A 16,018-nucleotide genomic window follows, 5' to 3' on the forward strand; every position below is an offset into this window, starting at 1 on the left:
AAGCAGCATATCTGAGTAGGGTATCACTGAGTAGCATGTACAGTCTCTTAAGTAATACAAATATGGAAGCAAGTTTAAGGAAAAAGTTGAATTTATGGTAACAAGTAAGATATCATTATAAAAAACATATATATAAAAAGCTACTACATCATTAGTAACATAGACATTGTGAAATACACTTTCCAACTGTTGCATCCACCTTCTTGGCTGTTTACTTTTGCCCCACTGTCATTTTGGACATAGCACAGTAGAAAAAGTATTATTTATACATTAAACGAATCTGACAAGACATTACTATATTGGCTTTATAGTAACTGAAGTCTGGTGACATGAACACATGCAACTGAACACAATTGGTGTGATTATTCGCATAAACCACAAAAACTCTGTTAACTGATAAAACTTAATGCTTAAAATTAATCCAGTTCATAAAATTCAGGCAGAGACTACAAAACTTAAAAAGAAAAGAAGTAAAAACAGTCAATTAACAATGTCTCAATGATGTAATCAAACCACTGGGATTTAGAGCAATGTATTTTGGAAAATAAACTGATTTAAGCAAAATAATTATATAAATTAAATTCTAAATATGTAGGTCATACCGAAAGTCATGAGCAACTTTTTTTTGCATGCAACGTGGGAACAGCAGATGAAAGAGAGAACGGTGGTAGGTGGAACCAGCAGCTGTGTTAACCTTTAGTGTCTTGTGACATCAATAGCTTGCATCACGTGATCAATATCATTCCTAACATAATGGCCGACAACGATATGTCGTTTCACCAGCGTGCTGTCATCGAATTTCTTGTGAAAGAGGAAATTCCCACTGCAAAAATTCACAAGACTTCAGCATGCTTATGGAAGTGTGTACATGGGTGCAAGCAGTGTTCGAAGATGGGTGAAACATTTTAAAGATGGGAACACCAGCATTGAAGATGCGCCTCGGAGCAATCGTCCTCAAACAGCCCCAACTGAACGCAACAAGGAAAGAGTGGATGAGATCATTCAAGATGACAGGTGTGTGACTGGGGACACAATAGCCCGAAAACTTGGAATAGGGCACAGTGCGGTACAGGAGATGATTGAAAGCTTGGGCTATAGGAAAGTTTGTGCTCGTTGGGTCCTGCGGTTATTGACCGAAGACCACAAAGGTCAGCGAAAAGCCATCACCTCAGAACGGCTGCAGAGATATCGACCCCTCCTACAGCCCTGATCTGGCACCCTCCAACTGCCTTCTTTTCGGATTTGTGAAGGATCAGCTGCGTGGACGTTTTGAGACAAGGGAGGCAATTCAGAAAGCAGTGTGTCAGTGTCTTCGGATGGCTGGAATGGAATTTTACAGAAGGGGAATTTTCAAACTCCCAGAATGCTGGGAGAAATGTGTACAAAGAAGTGGAGATTATGTGGAAAAATAAAGAAAGGTCTGTAGATTGAGTTGGCGTATTTGGTTTGTCAATAATAAAGAATGTTACTTTACAAAAAATTGTTGCTCATGACTTTCAGTACGACCCTCGTAATATATTGCATTCACGGGAAGCATAATTTAAACATACCAGAAATCCAAAGATAAGCTAAACAAGATATGCTGCTCTTAACAGAAGTAATACAACTGCATTTTAATGATAGTAAAGGTAGAAGCATACACACTTCCTTACATTTTAATAAAATAAACAGGCAAGCGCTAATATTATCATCACAATTTTAAGCCATCTGAATTATATTAAGGGTGTCCAAAGAGTATGTCAGTACATGGTTATAAGAGACTCTTCAAGCTTTCAGACCCATACACACGGGTGACAAAAAAACTATCCCACTGTAATTCTTTCCATTGTCTTTATTCATTACAATGGACAACAATTCTATTGTGCCAAGAATACAAATAGGAGTTATCATAATATGCAAAAACGTAATATACATGTACCATCCAACAAAATCAGAATGTGGAATGCCAACACAGCCGATACTGATCACATAACATGTCCATCTTTATCTTCATCTGTTATTTACTTTAATGAAAAAGGAATATAATTTAACCTTGTAAGGACTATGTGCAACATACTGACCATGCCATAGCTCAAGTGGTTAGTCGCCGACTTCCCACTGTGGCGGCCCGGGTTCAATCCTGGGTCTGGTCAAGTGGGATTTGTGGTGAACAAAGTGGCACTGGGGCAGGTATTAACAGAGTACTTCGGTTTCCCCTGCCAATCTTCATTCCGCCAACTGCTCCACAATCACCCTTACCTATCGCCTCGGGCTGGTACAATAGGCCAGAAGTGGCCGCAGTACAAGGGACTTAGTTCCACCCCACTAGCATTAAAAAAATGTGCAACATGTTGTTACATATACACCCTTTGCTAGGCAATGGGTTGGTAAACAAGTTCCCATGAAGACAGATTCTTGATAAACCGTCTGTTGCTAGGTCACACAATAGGAAGAATGTTTATAGCTCATTGCTTAGAAATGGGCATGGCGTGGAGCAATCAAAACAAGTCACATGATAGCTATCTTGCCAGTCCATTCCCAGGATGACTGTTGCCTAGTAACGAGCTGTAAACATCTGTCCTATTTAAGATTTGAGGCTTTCACGGCAGTGACTATGAAGAAAGCAGTCTTCTGGGATTTGGCACCGTGTATGTGTGGTGTTAACCGACGTTTCGGAGGAACATATCGCCTCCATCTTCAGGGTAGAAGTCTGCTTTTACCGGTTCTCAGTCTCTTCGCTTGCAGATTTCTTATATTTTTTCTTCTACCCTGAAGATGGAGGCGATACGTTCCTCCGAAACGTCGGTTAACACCACATATACACGGTGCCAAATCCCAGAAGACTGCTTTCTTCATCTGTCCTATTGTTGCATAACCTAGCAATGGACTGTTTACCAAGAATGTGTCTTTGCAGGAAATTGTTTACCAACCCGCTGCCTAGCAATGGGTGTACAGGTAAAAATATTAACATGGAAATTTCTATGCTGAGAAGCCTGTTTATCTCATCTCATCCTCCTAAAGTGGTGAGTCTGGCCATCATAGAGACTGGCATACAACGCAGGGTCTAATACATACATGATACAGGCATTTACAACAGAAAAATTCTGACAACAATGACATAAAAACTATGTCCCTAAACAGTTAAGCATATCACAAAACATGTTCCTACATTCTATATTTTATGGATTCTCTTTTTTCCTACTTTTTTACACTGAAACTCTTTAATGACATATCGGACCTGGTAGCTGCTCCTGGACACCCTTATTTTAAACTGTCATGTCACATTTGTTTACAGCTTCCTGAAATTGCTTTCATGCTGAGTCATACCTCCCTGGCATTAATCATTGCAGCAATGGAGTTTGGACGCTCATGTCCACTGGAATGTATAAGGCCACATGCTTGCTGAGTGGCCAGACTAATTTCACTTTTCTGTAAGCAACAGAACAACCAATTTACAACAAGGGACACAGCCTGTAAACCAACATCAATTATGTTCACTCTCTAAAATCCAGTCAAGTTGTGCTCCTCATGTAAAATCACTTGCTATACTAATCTTCAGATTAATGTCCTCTTTTATGAAAGACTGATGAAAATTATGAAATGAGACTGTACTTTTGAAGTATTACAAAATTAGAACTTTCCGAGAGACAGACAATAATACAGATTATATCTATCCCACATATCTTGAACATTATGTGGTGGTACAATTGAAAGTACAATATACAAGACTATAGAGAAAAACACTTCACCCACTTTAATAGTGTGGGATGTCATAAGAGACAACCACTTGCTGAACTGTTCTATAATATTTATTACAGTTGCACGGTATACACGGACAAACTTGTGTTTGAAGAACTGAAGAATAATAATAACAATAGCGAACTCCTTGAACACTGAACTAGAACTGTAGAACTGTAGAAATCTAGAACTGTAAACTTCAAAGTCCAAGTCAAAGTCAAAGTCAAAGTCAAAATTACTTTACGATTGGAGGTTTACCGCCAATTAGTTGGTCAAGCCCCTTTAGACTCACAACCAGAGATACTTTCAGAGTCAGAGTCAGAGTCAGAGTTACTTTACGACTGGCGGTTTACTGCCAATCAGTTTGTCTTGGCATCAGGACCCTTGAGGCCTACGACCAGATTTTTCTTTTCCAACTGAACTCTTGCGGTAATAGTCCTTATGTAACATCCTCTCTGACGAGAAGCTGGGTCTGTCTCTTATGAATACATTCGACCTTTCATCAAGTGTATATTTCACACATATAATATGTTAACGAAAACTCTTCCTTTTACTTTACACACAAGTCCTCTGTCAGTACAGGCTTTACAGAGCAGATCATTATGCTGAAACGAAAACTTAGTCATTTGAACGCTCATAAGCTTGACCACTGCCAAGTTTAAGCCTCTTATATTTTCTGTGTCTGGCTTCACCTTGTCCTATACCACAAACATGTTCATTATCATGATTTTGTATGACTTCTGCTTGTCGTCTGCACAATTTTGTTACATAATCGTATACACACGGAAAGTTGAAACCTGTGTGCAAGTCGCGGACTGGTGTGTACCTTGGAAAAATTCCAATGGTGTGCAAAACCTTGTATTGCATGCGCTGAAATTTTAGGAGGTAGGTGTCTGCCGCTAATACCCAGGCGGGACAAGCGTAAGTCATTATTAGGAACGGGATTTTTATGCCCTTATAATCCCTTAAATATGTATGCATTTATGCATGAAAAACTTCCAAAATATGCACTAAAATATGCACATAAAAATTTATACCAAATATTAAAATTTATTTTACATTACTTTACATTATTTTAAGAATATCAAATCAATATTTAAGTTCATTTTATGTAATCACTGAATGGTTCATTTGCAATAAAAAGCTATACTTAAATACAAATCATGCAACAAAGCCAACATATTTCATTACAAATTTAAAAAACCATTGGTACTCACATTTAGCTCTCCGAACTTTCAACTTCTCTTCTGTTGCAGTTCACAATTGCTAAATGTTCTAGGTTTTCCATAGTTAGTCGCCCCCTATAGTCCATATAGCGGGAAAAACTTCTTTCCACCTCACAGGAACTTAGGGGCGCATGTACAAAAGCCGCTATTTGTTACTTGGCAGTTCAGTACGTTTACCAGATAAAATTTCCTCAATTTCACAAAATTTGTTCATATCCTGGAGTTTTTGAAAGAATGCTGTGTACTTTTTCCTTTACTACTTCACCTACTCTTCCAGGAACCGAATTCAATTTGGAAACAGTGGTTTTGAACACACTTAACGACTGATACAAAATAGTATTGCTATTGCTTGCCTCCAGTGAGGAAATGGCGGATGGAAGATGAGAGAAGTGGGCAGATATATAGGAAACATTAGTGTCTAGTTCTGCGTTCTTTAGTACATCTTGGGCAATCCAAATTGATGCTGCACTTTTGGGATCAAATGTATTCATGACATTCCTAACTGTTTCTAAATGTTCGGTATAATAACTCGCTGCACACAACATGCCCTAGCGCGTTAAAACTGGTCTGGCGGAAGTGGAACACTCGGTGCTACTGCTTTAAAGGCTTCTTTTCTGTATGGCGCTTTAGCAAACACCTTCTTCACAGAAGACACCATCTTGTCAACAAGCGGAAATTTTGCACGAATTGTTTCTGCAACACAGTGCAACCCATGGGCAAGGCAAGTCAAATGTGTCATATTTGGAAATATAACTTTAGGAGCAGTACCGGCTTTTTCATCATATAACTTGCAGCATCAGTCACGAAGAGGAATACGCCTCATACTGAATGCCATTCGGCCATAGTAAATTCATGGAACTGATAAAAAATCCGGAAACTGCGGAGCTATTTGTGGTTTCAAATTGCTCTACCGCAAGAAGATATAGGGTAGATTGTTCATTCTTATCAAGGGATCCAACTATACAATTTGCAATAAACCGTCCCTCACAATCTTGTGTTTCGTCGATTGATACCCACACAAAATTATCTTGAATCTTATCTCTAATGCTTTCAATCGTAAGATCGTAACACTGCTTCACGTAATTTTTGCGCACAGTAGATTCATCAGGCACTTTTCACTGTGTATACTTCTCTATGAAGTTCCTCAGAGTAGGGTTGGTTAGTTTCCAAGCGGAATATCTGCCACTAAAAAGGCTTCGCATAAATCAGAGGAAAACTGTGAAAAACTATTATTAGAAAATTCACTAAGCAATTTTTGAACAGGAGCACTTTTTGTGGATTTAATTTTAATATTCTCTTTGTGTATATTAGCGTTCAAATGCTGAAGCACTTGAAAGCGTTTTTCACAACCGTTTTCTCACATGCTCAGCAATAAAGAATTTCGTTATCCGTATTTATCATCTCTACTTCGAACTCCCGCTGATACAGCTGTAATTTAGTTTTCTGACTCACTTTCGGCATGACTACAGAAAGCTAAACAAACTTAACTGCAGACTAGTCGCCACTAATGTGAATGGCCCCCAGCTTCAAATGAAGAAGCGTAACAAACCTCATGGAGACTTCGGAAATAAATAAGTGAAGTCCCTTATCGGTTGAATAGTATTACATTGATAGCGGCTACACGTGAATGCTTCCGACTAATCTCTTCGCGGCCACTTTGATGGTACGCGGATGAGGCAAGTTACGAGTACAGGGATCGAGGTTGAATCGTATTACATTGATAGCGGCTACATGTGAACGCTTCTGACTATCTCTTTGTGGCCACATTGATGATACGCGGATGAGGCAAGTTACGAGTACAGGGGTCGAGGAAGTCCCGTCCTGGGTATTGCATCAGAAACATGAATCATGATGAAATGTTGAGTCAAATATGCATCATATTCTAATACAGAAAAGAAAAAATGTATACACATGACCCTAATTGAAAACATAAAATTAAATATATATTAAAACATTTTAAAAGGGAAATATGCAATATAAATAGAGATCTTCGAAAATATGATGCTTATTCATAAAACAGACAAAATATGCATTTATATGCACCATCAAATCATGTCCAAAATTTAAGAAATGAACTAATTCATACATATATCCAAACGAGCATACTTTCTGGTTGCAAGAAAGAAATGTGCATTTTCATTAAAATCTGGTCCCTAGTCATTACTTATCTTATCAGTGCCTTATAGAGGGATAGTTTAATGTTTGCATTTAAACACTCACTTTTGAATAGGGAGTAGATTCTAATAATTGTTCTGAAGGCCTTGGCTTCAATCATTTCTATGTGAAGTCTCCACGTAATCCTCTTATCGAAGATTATGCCCAAGTATTTTACATGACTGACAAAGGGAATATTCTGCCCATTCAATGTAAGATGAATCTGAGGGGGCCTAAGTCTATGAGAGAAGTAGATTGCCTGAGTTTTATCTTCACTGATTTTTATGCTCCTGCGATCACACCACGTCTCAATAACACTGAGACCTCGCTGCAGCTTTCTGAGAACAAAACCCTCTTTGCGGTCTGTCGCATATGTACAGATGTCGTCAGCAAAGAGACCTGTATAGACACCAGGTGTTTGGGCGTATCATTTATATATAGACTGTACAGTGGGGGGAGAGAACAGAACCTTGTGGCACTCTTGCTTGTATTCCCTTGGTGTAGACATTTCACCTTCGACTGAAACTCTGAATTTTCTCTGAGAAAAGAAAGAGCTAATAAGCTTGATTAAACTTATCGAAAATTGTAATGTAGATAATTTATATAGCAAGCCAGTGTGCCATGTTTTATAAAAGGCTTTTTTCAATATCCAAGAATACAGCAGCTGTAGACATGTTATTGTTGAAATTTAAGGTTACGTGGTCCGTAAGCCTCATACATTGACGTGTCGTGCTATGACGGGCACGGAAACCAAACTGGCTTGCATTAATCAGGCCTTTTTCTTCAATTTGCTTTTGGACTATTTTCGAAATAACTTTTTCAAATAGCTTGCCTGTTGTAGACAAAAGGCTAACTGGGAGTAAATTTTGAGGAAATTTTGGGTCCTTACCGGGTTTCAAATCGAAGTCAAAGTCATATTGCAACTGGCGGTCAGTCAGTCAGTAAGTCTTGGTGTCGAGCCCCAAGTATTAATTAATACCATTTGACAGTTACAGTCTTGTTTCTGTGGGGCGCCCTCTCTGACAAGAGGACGGGTCTGTCTTTTGTATATGTTGCTGGCCCTTGCCAGCACAGTCTTTCTCAGGTCCAAGTCCCTTGGGACTCGCAACCATATTTTACTGTCTCACAATTGAGACTTCCCGTTTCGTCACCTCCTACGACTCACAGGGTCACGGTCGAGGTATTTGACCCTGCCTCCACATGGGGTATCACTCAATTATCTTCTTATATACCCTAGAGTCGAACATATAGAAAACATGTCACTGTCCGTATTGTTGTAGGCTTTGCCTAGCAACAGCTGTTTACTCACTTTTGCTAAGCAATGATACTTGCAATGTCACATTTTCTTGAATGTTGGCACTTCCAACATCACCTACCCCCCCACACACACACACACACGCACGCGCACACATACACACACACACACACATGGAGATTGTTGCTCAGCTGTTGAAGCGAGCAGGAAAATGTACATGACATCTGGAGCGTGTAGTTTGTGCTACAGGCAGTGGTGGTACGGCATGCGGAGCAGTGGTTGGGGTTGCGTCGGCTGTGCGGTTGAAGGTCTTGGTGGTGGTCCAATGCCCTGTCTCGTTTAGCATGTACGGAGGTGTGACCCTATCGGTTGACACGGTGACAAGCCTGCCGTGCACAAGGAATTGCATTGTCTTCTCCTTCCATGACAGGACCTGGTAGGGGCCGCTGTAGGGGGTCTCCAAAGCTCTGCGAGTTGTGTCCTGCCGGAGGAAGACGTGTGTGCACTTCTCGAGGTCGCTGTGCACGAATGTAGCCAGGGAGGCGTGGCATGTTGCTGGAATTGGTCTGAGGCAGGCCATATATTGCCGAAGTTGGGTGATGAGATGAGCTGGATCCACTTGATCAGCATTCAGAGTTAGCAGTTCTCCTGGTATTCTTAGTGGCTTGCCGTACACGAGCTCAGCTACTGATGCCTGCAGGTCCTCTTTGAATGCCATGCGGATTCCAAGGAGAACCAGAGGAAGGGCTTCTGTCCAGTGTTGGTCTGCGTGGCACATGGCTGCCTAAAGTGTTTGGTGGAAATGTTCCACGAGTCCGTTAGCTGCTGGGTGGTGAGCGGTTGTCCGCGAGAGTTGAATGCCACAATAGTATGGACAATAACATGCTCCCCAAAACTTGTTCATATAAGTACAAATGAAATGAATAGCATGACAGGAAATTCACACAAATGATGACCATGAAGTCAGGAAGTAAAGCCTAACCTGCTGGGAAAGAATGACAGAAATAGCAGAAGTAAATAGGAACTAGTATCACCGAATGAAGACACATGTACCTACATCAAGTTCTTTAGTATTCGGTGGTGAATCCATCATCCTGGGAGGACTTGCAGCAGCCACAAACTCATCCTCACTATCATCTCGATTAGAAGAAATGATGTGGACTTGGCCACTGAAAATGTTAAGATAAAATTTCTCAACATCCTTTAATACAGTATTTAAAATGCCACCACAGGACACATTATCTTACTGTACTCTCATATACCATTCAGTACAGATAACTATTGCATTTCACCTTCAAGATACTGAAAGAGACAGTTTACAAATGATTTACCAGAAAAAACTCACAGTGAGCTAATCAGAATTTGTTGACCAGCATAAATATGGCATGGACTGCTTCAAGTCTGCAGGCCACATACTGGGAAATGACTGCCCAGCGTACCTTATTTACTGCTCATACCATCAACTATAGATACTGCATCATGTGAACGATGGCAGGTTCTGAATGCACAGTGTGTCCATTCAGAAAGCATACTAACCACAAGACATTTTAAAGAACTGGTTCAATTGACCGAGGAATACCAAAATGAGATAAATTAAGTCAATAATTTGTAACAGACAAGAGGTTCTGATTCAGTGGTTCACAATTTTTCTTGATCCATAGGATTTTCAAGGACACGTACAATATCTGTCTCACACTGCACAGTATGAATAAGTCTACAAATCTCATTATTAATAGAATATCTAGATTAAATGGGATGAGGTGGATAGGTCATGTAGCACGAATGGGGGAGACGAGGAATGCGTATAGGATATTGGTTGGAAAGCCAGAAGGAAAGAGACCATGGGGAAGACCAAGGCGTAGGTGGGTGGACAATATTAGAATGGATCTTAGAGAGATAGGATGGGATGGTATGGATTGGATAGATCTGGCTCAGGATAGGGACCAGTGGAGGGCTCTTGTGAACACAGCAATGAACCTTTGGGTTCCATAAAATGCTGGGAAATTCTTGAGTAGCTGCAGAATTGGCGGCTCCTCCAGAAGGGCTCAGCTCCATGAATAAGTAAGTAAGTAAGTAAGTAAAGTAAATGAATTCACGTCACATTTAACATTAACATTAAAAATTAAAGGGACATCACAATTGCCCATTCCGAACACTGAAAATAAAAAATTATGCATGACCATATCTGTCAATCATGATGGTCTTCCAAACAACTGTGGTCTGTAACACATACTCGCATTCAATATAAGCTATTTACTTGCTAAGTGAACATGAGAAATAAAAAATGCTGCTTGTTTCAAAACAGAAAATTTTATAATCGCCTTAAATTTTTGCATCCTGTTATGGTATACATTAATTTCTGGGTAAAATTGTACTTTAAATGTGACATTTAATATTTATTAAAAGTTATCCGCTATCCACTGTATTGCTCATCTTCAGGTGGTAACAAAGTCCGTAAACACTCATGAACTGCACTACTATTTATATTGTCATACTGAAAACATGGATCCAGTTTTTTTATAAATTATATTATCAACCTTCTGTAATAACAAAGACAAATATAAAAAGCACAGAATACAGTATAAGGTGGAAAATATACCAAAAAAAAAGGTACAAGGTGAAATGGAAGGGTGAGGACATATGTATATTATGATATACAACTCTTTATTGACTGTCACAACACAACAAACAGAAAAAATCAAGGTCAGCGCCCAGCTATGTTTTGCTACATGTTTCAGCCACTAACGGCCATCATCAGGCAAACACATATTAACAAACATATACCACTGAACTGCAGTACATTAGATTGGATACAATGTTATTAATCATTTAAAATACTTTGCGTAAAAATACAATAAGTCAGATTATATAAAAAACTAAATGTTATTGTATAAAACAAGATAAAATTGATGTTATATAACATCGAATCAGTTGATATTTTACTTTTCATACGTTTCCATGAACAAATTGGAAATTCGATATTTCTTTTATATAAGAATGCACAGGAGGCCCATGATGTTGCAAATTAATTAACCGCATAGCCGGTGCCTCATCTTACAGAGAATTGTCTGTACTGTATGGAAAGTAAACAACGACTATGCATTCTTATATAAAAGAAATATCGTATTTCCAATTTGTCCATGGAAACGTATGAAAAGTAAAATATCGACTGATTCGATGTTATATAACATCAATTTTATCTTGTTTTATACAATAACATTTAGTTTTTTATATAATCTGACTTATTGTATTTTTACGCAAAGTATTTTAAATGATTAATAACACTGTATCCAATCTAATGTACTGCAGTTCAATTATATATGTTTGTTAATATGTGTTTGCCTGATGATGGCCGTTAGTGGCTGAAACATGTAGTGAAATATAGCTGGGCGCTGACCTTTATTTTTTCTGTTTGTTGTGTTGTGATGGTCAATAAAGAGTTGTATATTGTAACACAACAGGATGCATGAAATGAAAATTATATTATGATAAGGCATACAGTGTCTTTAGTGACTCACATAAGAACATCATGTCCATATGGATATTCCTGTCTCTGAAAAGTTCTTGAATTAATAAAAATTATAAAAATAACATGCATAATATGAACACAAAATAAGTAGGAAGAAAAAATTATAATTTTGTTGTTACAGCAACATGGACCTTTATTTTTAATCATAACACACACAGACTATAACAAAAGTACTGTGATGAATTTAATGACATGATTAAAATTCTAAGTCTTGATTATGGACCTCCTGAATATGAAGCTGGAGGAATAACCACTATACCGAAATTCTATCGACTTACTTAACACTCATTCTATATAGAAATTGGCACATTCATCTTCGAACATTAACAGGTGGTTACCCCTTGATTTGCTGAAGTCTTGACTCCTACAGCCACATCAATTATGGATGAAAAATTCATATTTCCGTACAGAATTCTGCACATTTACATCCCCAACAATATTGCTGTAAGATTAGCAGACAGCACTGAACATAATAAAATATCCTTCTAATGCTTCCAATTTGAAAACAAGTAAAAGGACAGGAAAGATGTGGACAACTTTAAATACCATGTACATATACTATAGCTTCTGTAGCATGCACACATCAGGTTACCTAATGTGGGATGTAATTATATGAAGAGACAACCACTTGTTGAACTGTTCTATAATATTTATTACAGTTGCACGGTATACATGGACGAACTTGAGTTTGAAGAATTGAAGAATAATAACAATAGTGAACTCCTTGAACAGTGAACCAGAATTGTAGAACTATAGAAATCTAGAACTGTAACTTCCAAGTCCAAGTCATATTGCAACTGACGGTCCGTCAGTCTGTCTGTCTTGGTGTCGAGCCCCGGCTGGGTCTCATCACCAGATATTTATTACTGTTTGGCATTTATGGTCTTGTTCTTGTGGGGCGCCCTCTCTGACGAGAGGATGGGTCCGCCTTTTGTATATGCTGCTGGCCCTTGTCAGTGCAGTCTTTCTTGGGACTGAGTCCCTTGGGACTTGAAACCATATTTTACTGTCTCAGGTTTGAGACTTCCCTTTTCATCGCCTCTTACAACTAGTAGGGTCACGGTGGAGGTATTCAACCCCACCTCCACACAACTCTGTAACTTCCAAGTCCAAGTCACATTGCGACTGATATTCAGTCAGTAAGACTTGCTGTCGAGCCCCGTCTTGGGCTCATGACCAAATATTTATTACTGTTGAACATTACGGCTTTGTTTTTTTTGTGGGGCATCCACTCTGACGAGAGAACGGGTCGGTCTTTTGTATATGGTCCTGGTCGTTGCCAGCGCAGTGTTTATCGGGTCCGAGTCCCTTGGAACTCGCGACTATGACTTCCCTTTTCGTCGCCTCCTACGACTCNCTTGAGACTCGCAACTGTATTTTGAAGTCTCAAATCAAAATATGGTCGCGAGTCCGAGTCCCACACTCAATGTATCTTCTTATATACCCTTGAGTCGGACATATAGAAAACATGTCACTGTCCATATTGTTGTGGGCTTTGCCTAGCAACAGCTGTTTACTCACCCCTGCTAAGCAATGATACTTGTGTTGTCACATTTGCTTGAATGTGGGCAGTTCCCACAATTATGAACAAATTTTTACATAAATCTGTGTTTTGTTTATGCTTCTCTGACCTTTTACCCATGTAACATTGCAAAAACATAAAAGCATGTCAAAATACATGAAAAAATTTAGAGCTACACACATGTACTGATAAATATTGAAACTACATCACAACAACTTGTGAGGAAATATACTTCTAAGTGATCACTGCACTGCACACATATACCAATAGACACATATTCTGCACTGTCTGGAAATATTATCAAATGGCTAAACAAAACACTAGCACAATCTATGGTGACCTAAATTAAAATAACATGCTCTAGACTTTAACCATAATAAAAAATCGCCAACCCCTATAAAATATTTGGAGCAGGATAGATTCTAATCAGTGGACATCACCCAAAAAGGTGCTTGTGCTTGCCACTGCCTATTTATATTCAGCACATATTAGTCACTGTTGGAGAGTAATGTCATTATCATTAACTACCAGTAAATCTGGTTCACTGCTAGCACTAATGCCCATCCACAAACAGACCTCAATGTCATGTGGGAGGTGACTGACATTTGCTTATTGGGACAAACATTTAATGAAATAAATTAATATCAAAACAGTCCACAGAGGTATGAGAATTAATACTTTATCATGGTAAAATACAAGCAATAAGTATGATAGGAATCCATCAGTGGCAGGCAAGTGGTTGGAACTAATTTAAGTCACAAATTTTATTACCCAAAGTGAACTGGGATAGCTCAGCCAATAGAGCGACAGGTTATGGGCCTGATGATCGGAGTTCAATTCCTGGTAGGGGCAAGAGTTTTTTTTCTTCTCCACAGTGTCCAGGCCAGTTCTGGGGGTTACCCAGCCTCCTATCAAATTAGTACCGGGGCCTCTTTGTCCAGTCTAAAGCGGCTGGGGCATGAAGCTCACCACTCACCTCCATCTAGCGCCGAGGCCAAGAATGATGGAGCTAAACCTCCACTCCCCTATACATCTTCATGGCGTGCTGCTTAATTAAGCACAGGGAGAACTTTACCATTATATTTTACCCAAACATACAACTACACATCTGTTTACACAGAGAATCACAATGGGATACTAAACTTCAATTTCCCACGTCCAAATTTTGATTTAGCACTTGAAGCATGTCATAAATGATAGCTTCAGATATGATGTTGAACATATTTTGGGGATGAATTTAACAGTTATCTCAATATGGCAACACATGAAATACATAATGTTCAAAATTAATTATGTGCTTTATACTGCAGGCTGACACTGCATTGTCTTTGCCCTTTTCCATGTTCTTAATGAAACTTACATATTTGTCATTTACCGATTAAAGAGGCTCGTATCTAACAGAAGGATGTCAAGTTTCTATACTGCTGTACTTCGAACTTTAATAAATCTATATGAACACGGCAAGGAATGTAACGTCATTCCTCGACGACCAACCTTCGTATGAGATATTGCAAGATGGCAGTTAAATCAGAATCTTGATCAGAACTATCATCCGACCGTGATCGAGAATCACTATCGTCCATTCTTCTAGACGTAGAGGTTCCCATACAGGTGAAAATATTCAACGGTTAGTACAAATGCAAAACACCTATGCAAAGCAAGCAAACTAGGCTTGTTATGAAACAGTCACTTTCACAACGTTCACAACCAAACCACAACTCAACAACTCATGAGTTTGCGTTTCCTGATAATAATAAACAGCTGTCTGTAAGCGTAATTTGGATACGTTTACAAACTCCAGCGCGGTACTATGCTCTCATTACATAGACAAACATGCAGCATATTACACGTCCTTTCTGAAAAAGGTCCCCTGTGCATAGTACTATACGGCATCCCGAATTGTATAGTTCTTCGCCAAGGAAACTTTTCTCATGGAAGGCTTGAGAAACAACCACCTACTGCACCGGAATAAATACTACAGAAGTTGAAAGAGAATCAACCTTCCATCTGACATGAGCTCTACGACGCCGGGTGCAACGATGCATCCCATCTAGTAATCTGTGCTCTGAAACTACATTATTTGGTAACCCGTGCTATTACTCGCCATCTATCTGCAGTTCTGGATAGGAGCAGGGGTAAAGCGGTCGGAGCGTAAAGCTGACAAATCACTTCTATCTATTGCAGTGGTTAAGAATATGTGGATCTGTGCGTTCACTACTCTATACGTCTTAATAACATGATGCTTAATTAAGCACAGGGATAAAACTACATTTTTATATGTTGTATACCCCATGGATCAGAGCCACAATAGCGTGCAATGGCACGCAAAAAATAGCCAGTAATTCTGAATGCCTTAAGGCTCCCACACACAGACGCGATACGATTCGGGACGATATAGCACTCGGGACGAGAGCGGCTGTTTACCGAGTGGACCGCGCACACAGCCGCGACATTCGGGAACTCGGGAATCTTTGACACCCGATAACCAGCTGGCCATGACTCACACTCAATCAGTATCTATATCGATCTATACGTAAGTGAAAAGACATGGGTAACCAATGGAACAAATAATAGAGTTCGTCAAAGAAAATGCTTTATTGTACGATACTCATCGT

At 39.2% G+C, this 16,018-nt stretch overlaps 1 protein-coding gene across 3 annotated transcripts in view; it reads right to left on the minus strand.

The window, feature by feature from the left end:
* LOC111871661 (DDB1- and CUL4-associated factor 11) overlaps nt 1-15,369 on the minus strand; it is a 42,893-nt gene extending 27,524 nt beyond the window's left edge. The window contains exons 1-3 of one of the 3 annotated variants that reach the window (XM_023864909.2): nt 14,898-15,369; nt 9,410-9,521; nt 3,307-3,408 (exon numbers count right to left, since the gene is read on the minus strand). In XM_023864909.2, coding sequence (XP_023720677.1) covers nt 3,307-3,408; nt 9,410-9,521; nt 14,898-15,010 — 327 coding nt within the window. In that variant the 5' untranslated portion in view covers nt 15,011-15,369. The other 2 variants (XM_023864911.2, XM_023864910.2) reach the window with 2 other exon arrangements.
* Between the last annotated feature and the right edge of the window lie 649 nt (nt 15,370-16,018).

The sequence above is a fragment of the Cryptotermes secundus genome, unplaced genomic scaffold (assembly GCF_002891405.2).
Source record: "Cryptotermes secundus unplaced genomic scaffold, Csec_1.0 scaffold226, whole genome shotgun sequence".
NCBI classification, from domain to species: domain Eukaryota; kingdom Metazoa; phylum Arthropoda; class Insecta; order Blattodea; family Kalotermitidae; genus Cryptotermes; species Cryptotermes secundus.